General features: G+C 54.2%; 2 protein-coding genes across 2 annotated transcripts; both read left to right on the top strand.

The window, feature by feature from the left end:
* Positions 1-1,695, top strand: LOC138112068 (inositol 1,4,5-trisphosphate receptor-interacting protein-like 1). Its single transcript, XM_069018757.1, has one exon. The coding sequence runs from the start codon at positions 1-3 to the stop codon at positions 1,693-1,695; it is 1,695 nt and encodes a 564-aa protein (XP_068874858.1).
* A 6,344-nt stretch (positions 1,696-8,039) lies between these two features.
* On the top strand, positions 8,040-9,785 carry LOC138110905 (inositol 1,4,5-trisphosphate receptor-interacting protein-like 1). The gene has a single exon (XM_069016060.1). The coding sequence runs from the start codon at positions 8,040-8,042 to the stop codon at positions 9,783-9,785; it is 1,746 nt and encodes a 581-aa protein (XP_068872161.1).
* Positions 9,786-10,861: the final 1,076 nt, after the last annotated feature.

Below are 10,861 nucleotides of genomic sequence, written 5' to 3'. Positions count from 1 at the left end.
ATGGGTCCCTTGGTATTGTGGTTCTTGCTCTTGCAAAGCCTAGTCCAGTACCTGCAGCCCGTGGGTGATGGATTGGACGAGGCGATGCGTCTGCGCATGGAAGTGCGTGCGATGAGCCAGGAAGTGGAGAGGACTCTTCTGGAATGGGAAGTGGATCAGCTCACCCTGAAGCAGAGTGGAGGGGCCTGGCGAGAGCTGCTCTGGTCTGCCTTGCAGCACTGGCAGGTTTGGGCCGTTGCTGGGCTCCTGCTCCTTCTCTTGGCCCTATGGTTTATCTGGAGGGAAAGGAGCCTGAGGAGAGAGGAGCCTGAAGAAGAAAACAATGGTGCAAATGAGGAAGAAGTGAGAAATGTGGATGCAGACGAAGAAGAAGCTGTTGGAAATGAAGAGGAAGACAACAATGATGCGAATCGGGAGGAAGACAACAATGATGATGGCAACGTAGAGGAAGTCGGCGGTGGTGCTGCAAACGAAGCTGGTGCTGGAAATGAAGTTGTCATTGCGGCTGCAAATGCAGAAAACAACAATAATGATGCACGTGAAGCCGAAAGAGGAGAGCATGATATTGAAGATTACACTGGAAGGATTTTAATGGAGCGCATACAGTGGCCTGTACAGGACCTGCAGAACGGCTGTGAGTGGACAACTGAACTGATGACCAATTTCACAATTTACTTTGGCCACGTCTTGTCTGGCAGTTTCTACCCGGTCCTGGAACGAGCCATTGGGGTGGGCAGTGCCTTTGAAGGTTGGAGTCCCCGCGAGCAGGATGTTGTGTACCGCCTGCTCGTGCCCATGACTCCTCCCCGAGGGCACACCTTCCACCTGGAGCTGGACACTGAGGGGCAGAGGCACGTGAGGAACTTCCGTGTCCGTGTGCAGCTGGAGTGCACCTGCACGAGGGAGCAGCAGGGTGAGAAGATGCTGTGCTTCCTGCACCACCCCGAGGAGGAGCTGAGGAGGAATCAGGATCCCAGCCTCCTTCACACCCTGTGCACCGGCGCCTACCTCGATGTGCAGAAAACAGCCCGCTGGTTCTGCCAGCTGGTGAGAGCCGTCTGGCCAGCTTTGCCTCAGTCGCACGCCTGGCGTTTAGTGCTGCTGCCCTCCAAACGCTCCTGCCAATTCCAGGTGACCAAGGGCAGAGAAAGCTTCCGGATTGAGGTGCTCTTCGGGGTGCGGCAAGGCGACTCGGACGTCTTTGTGAGCAGCCAGCCTAGACAGGCCTGCACCCCAAGCACAACGTGGCCTGAGACCTACGCTGTGGCAGAGGTGAAGTTCTTCAAGTACATTGCCAGGCTGGCCCCCCCTGACAGCTTGCACCTCAAATGCCTGCAGTTCTTCACCCGTCTTCAGCTGGGCTTAGGCATTTCCACCTACACCACAAAGACCATTGTTATGCACCTCCTGAACATCATACCTGTGTCACGGTGGCGCAGGAGAGATTTCGTGAGGCGACTGGTGGATATCAGCGAGTACCTGCGCTTAAGCGTGGAAGTGAGACGCCTCAACCTATTTATTTTGGGCAACCAGAGGCTCCCTGGGGAGATCAGTTTGCCCCCAGAGGTGCAAATGTCCAGGACGTGCAATCTCTTCCATCACCTGGTGATGGATCCGGCTGCCCATTCACAGGCGATGAGCGAGTATATGGATCTGCGGACGTGGCTCGTAGAAATGCTCGAAAATATTCCTTGAAAGAGATTTTCCTGCTTAGAGCTGTGCTTGTGGGACTGGCAGCTGGCAGCAGAGAACCACCTGATAGTACAGGGGAAAAGAGGGGAGAGTGTGGGATACAGAGAGGGAAGGGAAAGCGCTGTGCAGCAGCACTCTGCCATCGACAGCAGCAGCAGCAGTGTCGTCCCAACAGTCTCCTCAGCACTGCATCCAGTGATGACCAGGTTGGCTACGCAGCTCGGGGAGCACGCAAGAGCAAATACTGCCATTCCTTTTTGTGTTCTCTGGGGTCTGTGTGCAGAATCTAGTCCTCAGGGAGGAGCTGACACAGACCTGAGAGTGCAGAACATGGAGAAGGCACTGCTCAGTGGGCCCTGGGAATTGCTGCCACACCTGTCCTCTAGAGCAAAAGCACGCTCGGGGAGTCCAAGCCAATGAGGCTGAAGAGGCCGTGGCCAGGGGCCTTGTGAGAGAGAGTCCCATTACCACCTGGACTGTGACTGCCCCCAGCTCTGTCTTAGGGTCCATTTTCCCTCTGAGAGCTTCCCCTTGTGCAAAGATGCCGATCTCAGAATCCCAGACGAGTTCCCATTTGAAAGGACCACCGGTGAGATCATCTTGTCCAGGGCTGCTCCAGCAGGCCCTTCCTGCTGTGCATTGCAAAGCATTGCGTTCGGAGGGCTCTTGACTATCTCCGGCGAGGGAGACTCCACAACCTCTGGGCAATGTGCTCCAGTGCTCGGTCACTGCGCTGAACGCCAGATGTGCTGCAGACTTGCTGGAAGTCAGCGAAGAATTGACGGGGCTGGTTGAGAAAAACAGGAGCTGGGCCTCTCACCTATGTGGCCCCTGGCTCCAGCAAGGCCCAAGTACAGAGTGACGTCCGGAGTGAAGCAGAGGCCTCTCGGCGCCGTGATGTTTCCCTGAGGCCCAGAAGAGCCCCTGCACCTCTCTAGCGCCGTTGGCCTCACTCCCCTTCACTGCACAGAACAAGCTGGGTTACGAATCTGCTCCTTTAAGGAGAAGAGGATGCGTGCAAAGACTCTGGCAGAGGCCCCACGGCCTCTCCTGCTGCCTCAGCAGGTGGAGGGCCATGCGAGGGTTTATTCTACCTCCCTGTATCATTTTCTTTTCCAAAAAAGGTCACACAGATCCACATTGAGCTCCACTTGCGCGTGAACTTCCCACTCCCGAGAACGCGCATGAAGAGAGCACATGCCTTACGTGCATGGCCAAAGTCACCAAACCCCACCGGTAGCATGCAACTGTTCCTGGCCTTTGGGAAGGGCCAAAAATCAGAGTGTAAAAGAAGCAGGAATGTGAGACAGAAAAAGAAAAAAGAAACAGGGAAAAGAAGACCGAGAGGAACAATCGGCGCTGCTTGTCCATGATCGGTCAGGGGACGGTGACTGTCCTTGTCCCCAGAGGGACACCTTTAGGTCAGCATTGGACCAACTCGGTTGGCACTGACCTGAAATTTGAATACATAATAATCTAGATTTTTATTTCATAGATACAAAGACATAGTCTAGACATATTATATATTATAAAATTTATTGATTAACATCTATAATAGGAAAATATAATTAAACAAAACAATATACCAATATAAATAATATCAAAGATACAATATATGTAATTATTATATCATGATAAAATTAATGATCAAGATTTGAATAGGTAATTATATTTAGACAATAACAATACAGAACGTATTTCGTGTCACTATCCCTCGTGACACCTATTAATGCTCTATAGTCAGTGCATTTATGAGGGGCAAGCCAGAAACTGGTTTGCTGTTGCTTCAATAAAATGCAATATTGCAGAATCTGGATCGTGCAAGACTTTGTTGATCTCAGCATTGGTAAATCTCATGCACTGGGAATGTGGGCTCGTCAAGAGTCTCCTTGAACTCAACCAAACTTACAGGGCTGAAACTGGTTCTAATCAGAAATTAAGCCCAGCTGTCCCCAGGCCCTGTGATCACAGAATGACACAAGGGCTTGGCTTGGAAGGCTCCTTAAACATCATCTTGTTCCAACCCTGCTGCCAAGGGCAGGGATGCCTTCCACTAGGCCAGGTTGCTCCAAGCCCCATCCAAGCTGGCCTGGAACACTGCCAGGGATGGGGCAGCCACAGCTTCTGTGGGCAGCGTGGGCCAGGGCCTCAGCAGCCTCAGAGCCAAGAGGTTCTTCCACATGTCCAGCCTAACCCCTCCCTCTGTCAGCGGGAAGCCTCTGCCCCTGGTGCTGGGCCTGCAGGCCCTTGGAAACAGCCCCTCTGCGGGTTGCTGGTGGGCCTCGTGCGGGGACGGAAAGGCCGCAGGAAGGTGTCCCCGGAGAAGCCCTTGGAGAGCACTGGGGCCACGAGTGGCACCATGAGGGCAGCAAGCAGGGCCTGGCGCGGCTGTCGGGGCGGGAGGGCACAGGGCGCTGAGGCGCTGCCAGCTGGAGCTGGGAGCTCCGGTGTGCGGCCGGCACAGAGCCGTGGGAGATCCGTGCAGCAGCAAGGACACAGGGGTTCTTGATGTGTTAGAAACCAGAGAAGAATTTGAGAATGGCCACTGAAGGATTAGGGCATCTCCCTGTGCGAAAATAATTCACAGCGCCAGAGGTTTCTGTCTGGAAAAGACACAGATGAGTCTTGTAATGTTATCCGAATAAAGGGAGAGGCCATGGGACATTTCTTATGGGGTGTCTCAAGCTGTTGGAGGGCACAGCCTCCTTTTTATCCTAATTTCCAGGTGCGTTCCTTCCCCCATTGCCTGAGGTACTCGGAAGGTACAGACTTCCTGAGTCACCTACTCTATGGCCCCCTCTAATATGCACCCTCTGTTTTATATACATACATAACCAAACACTGTTCATAATTCTGTTAAGATCTTCTTCTTTTTCTCGAAGTTCAGGAATTTAACATGGCTTTGGCTGAGCAATAGTCCATGTCATTTAGTAGCATCTTCTAGAACTGGGAATTTCTTTTGTTACTTCCCTATCTATGAGTCCCTGGCCCTATCAACAAGCAGAATCTCGTGGTCTGTTTGTAAAGACACATCTATCTTATTCCTTTCATCCCCTCCAAAAAGGTAACGAGATCAAGAGCTCAACTGAAGTGCTTCCTTGCCACTTCATGCAGCGTGGACAGCAAAGTGCGGGAGCTGGAAGTGGTTGCACAGCAGGAAAAGCGGGACACAGTTGCCATCCCAGAGCCGTGGTGGGATGAGTCCCACACTGGAGTGCTGTAGCCAATGGCTATTCTGTTCATCTTCCTACTCTTTAGGGTGCAATCAGGGCACATCTTCAGCACTGCTATTAGCGTTCCTCCGCCAAAGAAATCCCAGCAAAGCACTGAGCTCTCGTTTTCAAAGATGATGATGGAAAGCTTCCCAGATTGTCCCTTCAGAAAGGACAGGCAAGGAAGGAGCGGCACTGGGGTCACCATCTATGTAAGGGAGGGTTCCAGCTGTGTAGAGCTTAATGATGGTGCTGATGGAGTTGAGTGGTTTTGGGTAAGAATTGAGGGGAAGGCCAACAGGGCAGATACCATGGAGGGGGTCTGGTATAAAGCTCGCAGGCAGCATGAAGAAGCAGGCAAGATATTCCCAAAGCAGCTGGGAGAAATCTCAGCATCACTAGCCTTTGCTCTCTTAGGAGAGTTCAGTTGAACAGATGTAAGTTACGTGGAGTCTTGGGATGAGTTTTGGGCCCCTCCTGTCAAGGAAGCCCTTGAGGGGCTGGAGTGTGTGCAGAGAAGGGAAGGGAGCTGGGGAAGAGCCTGGAGAAGCAGTCTGATGAGGAGCAGCTGAGGGAGCTGGAGGGGCTGACATTGGAGAAGACCAGGATCCGACAGGAACCTTCTCACTCTCTGCAGCTGCCTGACAGGAGGGTGGAGCTCGTGCAGGTCAGGCTCTGCTCCCAGGGAACAAGGGACAGGACAAGAGGAAATGGCCTCAAGTTGTGCCAGGAGTGGTTTAGATTGGATATGAGGGAAAAATTTCTCATCTGAAAGGATTGTCAAGCACTGGCACAGGCTGCCCATGGAATTGGGGAAATTGCCATGCCTGGAGGTACTTAAGGAATGTGTGGCTGTGTGACTTGGGGACATGGTCTTGAGGTGGACTTGTCAGTGTCAAGTTTGTGCCCTCTGACTTGATGGCAGGACAAATGTGGAGCAGGACACAGCACAGATGCTGGCAGCTGTGAGCTGACTCAGGCCATACAGATGAGCCTTCCATGTCGGCTAGCACCGGTGCTGGCAGCTGAGCCACTGGCAACATGCCATGTTACCCTACTGCACAAGCCTTTTAGGCTCAAGCTGGGCCGGGGCAGGGTGGTCAGTGGCTCTCCCAGCTCTTGAGCACAAGGTGAAAAAAGAGAATGGGTGTTACCTATCAACCCCTTCAAACGACACATCGTAACACATCGAGGAACGAGAGGGGCAAAGGCACAGTTTTGAGACCGATCTAGGCTGCACTGAGAGTGGACCACTCAAATCCAGGTGTGCAACATGGCAAATGCCACAGGTTTTCTTGTGGGGGAAAAAGCTCCAAGCAAAACACAACGCCAATCCCAAAGCATATGATTAGTGTTTGAATTTCCTGCGATTCATGGCTGGGAGAAGCTGCCGTGCAGTGCTGACGGCCTCTTCTCTGCACACTCCTCGTCCTTGCTCGTCTCAGGGATCTACGAACACAGGCGAGGGTTTCTTTCTGCTCTTGCCTGAGCTGAGACCAAACAGCCTTGGGGTGCCCAGTGCTGTTAGCAGGAGAGCTGGTGAAGGTCACGCCAAGCCACGCAGCCTTCCCCTCCAAGGCTCCAGAGACACAAGGGCAGAAAGCTGCAGCCTAAGCTGTCTTGCATTAGCACCTTGTGGAGCTTGTCTGTCCTCTGGCATCCCACAGGGCAGGCAGCGGACATCTGAGCTGCTTTCTTAGGGAATTCAGGGTTTGCCCAAACTGGGGCCTTGCTGAAGGCAAAGGCTAAGGAAGGGCTCTCACTTGTGCTGCCAGTGCCATTGGAAGGCCCCAGAGCAAGAGGGCATTTCCTGGGTGCAGGGATCCCATCTTCCCCGTCTGGCCTTGCAGCTTAGCAAAACCCACACGGACATGTGGGCACATTCCAGCACTGACTTGCACTCCAACCTTTCCATTTTCTACAAGGAAAATTCTGATTTTTTCCTTCTGCTTGGAAGGGCGTGGCTTCCCTTGGTTGATGTATTTGGCAGAAAGGTTCTCCTCCACATGGAAACGCTTCCTGGCAGCCTGAAACTCTCCTGCCCAGCGACAACCCCTTTGGTCCCACTGGATCACAGGAGCGCCATTGCAAAAGCATCACCTTCCTCTCTTCTGCGAGGAGCTGCTTTCACAGCCCAAGCTCCTGACACAGTGCAGGTGGTCCCTGAAGGGAGGTTGTAGCTCGGTGGGGGTCATTCTATTAGCCCAGGGAACAAGCAATGCGAGCAGAGGAAATGACCTCAAGTTGCACCACGGGAGCTTTAGATTGGATCTCTAGGAAATATTCCTTCAATAAAGAGGGTCTCAAGCTTGCAAACAGGCTGCCCAGGGAAATGGCTGAGTCAGCACCTGAGAAAGGTTTAAACATTGTGTGGATGTGGCATTTGGGGAGCTGGCTGATTGGTGGAGTAGGCAGCGTTAAGTTTGCAGTTGGACTGTGCGATCTTCAGGGTCTTTTTCAACCTCGACAACTCAGAGATTTAAGTGTGGCTGAACCAGTGTGGAGTCAAGGCTTAGACTCAATGATCCTCGAGGGTGCCTTCCAACATGGGTATCTATGAGACTGGCAGTGGAGGGCAGCTGATAAGAAAGACAAAGGAAAGACCAAGGGAAGTTCTTAGAAGAAGATTCACTCAAAAGCAGCCTTAAGCAGTTCACCAGGGCCACTCTGAGTGGCTGAGCTGGGCTGGGCACAAAGGGTGGGGCTGGCCTGGCTGTGATGTGCTGTGGCTCCTGTGACATCACGGGCGATGTGTCACAATGGGGGCAGCTATCAAAGGCCCCAGCAGGTAACGCTGGCCCTGTATTGCTTGGGCAAGCGGTGAGTGCACACGTGGCGGGGAGGCTGGGCTGGGGACAAGGGCTGGGGCAGAAACGCTGCACCCGGGGGAGGGTTCTCCGCCTGCACAGGGCAGGGACAGCCCCTCACGGGAGAGCCTTGGGCAGGCAGGGTGCTGCTGCTGCTGCTGCTGCTGCTGCTGCTGGGGCAGCGGGACAGGCCTTGCTGCCTGCCAGCTGTCTGGGGCCCTGTCCTTCCTGGCCCCAGGCCCCTGTCATTCCCGTCCCTGCTGCCCCCACTGCCGGCTGCCTCCCTTCCCGCCCCACTCAAGGCCTTCTCTCCATCCTCCTGCAGACCATGGGTCCCTTGGTATTGTGGTTCTTGCTCTTGCAAAGCCTAGTCCAGTACCTGCAGCCCGTGGGTGATGGATTGGACGAGGCGATGCGTCTGCGCATGGAGGCGCGTGCGATAAGCCAGGAAGTGGAGAAGATTCTTCTGGAATGGGAAGTGGATCAGCTCACCCTGAAGCAGAGTGGAGGGGCCTGGCGAGAGCTGCTCTGGTCTGCCTTGCAGCACTGGCAGGTTTGGGCCGTTGCTGGGCTCCTGCTCCTTCTCTCGGCCCTATGGTTTATCTGGAGGGAAAGGAGCCTGAGGAGAGAGGAGCCTGAAGAAGAAAACAATGGTGCAAATGAGGAAGAAGTGAGAAATGTGGATGCAGACGAAGAAGAAGCTGTTGGAAATGAAGAGGAAGTGAGAAATGTGGATGCAGACGAAGAAGAAGCTGTTGGAAATGAAGAGGAAGACAACAATGATGCGAATCGGGAGGAAGACAGCAATGATGATGGCAACGTAGAGGAAGTCGGCGGTGGTGCTGCAAACGAAGCTGGTGCTGGAAATGAAGTTGTCATTGCGGCTGCAAATGCAGAAAACAACAATAATGATGCACGTGAAGCCGAAGGAGGAGAGCGTGATATTGAAGATTACACTGGAAGGATTTTAATGGAGCGCATACAGTGGCCTGTACAGGACCTGCAGAAAGGCTGTGAGTGGACAACTGAACTGATGACCAATTTCACAATTTACTTTGGCCACGTCTTGTCTGGCAGTTTCTACCCGGTCCTGGAACGAGCCATTGGGGTGGGCAGTGCCTTTGAAGGTTGGAGTCCCCGCGAGCAGGATGTTGTGTACCGCCTGCTCGTGCCCATGACTCCTCCCCGAGGGCACACCTTCCACCTGGAGCTGGACACTGAGGGGCAGAGGCACGTGAGGAACTTCCGTGTCCGTGTGCAGCTGGAGTGCACCTGCACGAGGGAGCAGCAGGGTGAGAAGATGCTGTGCTTCCTGCACCACCCCGAGGAGGAGCTGAGGAGGAATCAGGATCCCAGCCTCCTTCACACCCTGTGCACCGGCGCCTACCTCGATGTGCAGAAAACAGCCCGCTGGTTCTACCAGCTGGTGAGAGCCGTCTGGCCAGCTTTGCCTCAGTCGCACGCCTGGCGTTTAGTGCTGCTGCCCTCCAAACGCTCCTGCCAATTCCAGGTGACCAAGGGCAGAGAAAGCTTCCGGATTGAGGTGCTCTTCGGGGTGCGGCAAGGCGACTCGGACGTCTTTGTGAGCAGCCAGCCTAGACAGGCCTGCACCCCAAGCACAACGTGGCCTGAGACCTACGCTGTGGCAGAGGTGAAGTTCTTCAAGTACATTGCCAGGCTGGCCCCCCCTGACAGCTTGCACCTCAAATGCCTGCAGTTCTTCACCCGTCTTCAGCTGGGCTTAGGCATTTCCACCTACACCACAAAGACCATTGTTATGCACCTCCTGAACATCATACCTGTGTCACGGTGGCGCAGGAGAGATTTCATGAGGCGACTGGTGGATATCAGCGAGTACCTGCGCTTAAGCGTGGAAGTGAGATGCCTCAACCACTTTATTTTGGGCAACCAGAGGCTCCCTGGGGAGATCAGTTTGCCCCCAGAGGTGCAAATGGCCAGGACGTGCAATCTCTTCCATCACATGGTGATGGATCCGGCTGCCCACTCTCAGGCAATGAGCGAGTATATGGATCTGAGGACATGGTTCAGAAGAATCCTCAGCAATGATCCTTGAAAGAGGTTCTCCTGCTTAGAGCTGTGCTTGTGGGACTGGCAGCTGGCAGCAGAGAACCACCTGATAGTACAGGGGAAAAGAGGGGAGAGTGTGGGATACAGAGAGGGAAGGGAAAGCGCTGTGCAGCAGCACTCTGCCATCGACAGCAGCAGCAGCAGTGTCGTCCCAACAGTCTCCTCAGCACTGCATCCAGTGATGACCAGGTTGGCTACGCGGCTCGGGGAGCACGCAAGAGCAAATACTGCCATTCCTTTTTGTGTTCTCTGGGGTCTGTGTGCAGAATCTAGTCCTCAGGGAGGAGCTGACACAGACCTGAGCGTGCAGAACATGGAGAAGACACTGCTCAGTCGGCCCTGGGAATTGCTGCCACACCTGTCCTCCAGAGCAAAAGCACGCTCGGGGAGTCCAAGCCAATGAGGCTGAAGAGGCCGTGGCCAGGGGCCTTGTGAGAGAGAGTCCCATTACCACCTGGACTGTGACTGCCCCCAGCTCTGTCTTAGGGTCCATTTTCCCTCTGAGAGCTTCCCCTTGTGCAAAGATGCCGATCTCAGAATCCCAGACGAGTTCCCATTTGAAAGGACCACCGGTGAGATCATCTTGTCCAGGGCTGCTCCAGCAGGCCCTTCCTGCTGTGCATTGCAAAGCATTGCGTTCGGAGGGCTCTTGACTATCTCCGGCGAGGGAGACTCCACAACCTCTGGGCAATGTGCTCCAGTGCTCGGTCACTGCGCTGAACGCCAGATGTGCTGCAGACTTGCTGGAAGTCAGCGAAGAATTGACGGGGCTGGTTGAGAAAAACAGGAGCTGGGCCTCTCACCTATGTGGCCCCTGGCTCCAGCAAGGCCCAAGTACAGAGTGACGTCCGGAGTGAAGCAGAGGCCTCTCGGAGCCGTGTTGTTTCCCTGAGGCCCAGAAGAGCCCCTGCACCTCTCTAGCGCCGTTGGCCTCACTCCCCTTCACTGCACAGAACAAGCTGGGTTACGAATCTGCTCCTTTAAGGAGAAGAGGATGCGTTCAAAGACTCTGGCAGAGGCCCCACGGCCTCTCCTGCTGCCTCAGCAGGTGGAGGGCCACGG

This window comes from Aphelocoma coerulescens, chromosome 5 (genome assembly GCF_041296385.1).
Source record: "Aphelocoma coerulescens isolate FSJ_1873_10779 chromosome 5, UR_Acoe_1.0, whole genome shotgun sequence".
NCBI lineage: Eukaryota > Metazoa > Chordata > Aves > Passeriformes > Corvidae > Aphelocoma > Aphelocoma coerulescens.
This window is presented reverse-complemented; position numbering and strand designations above follow the sequence as displayed.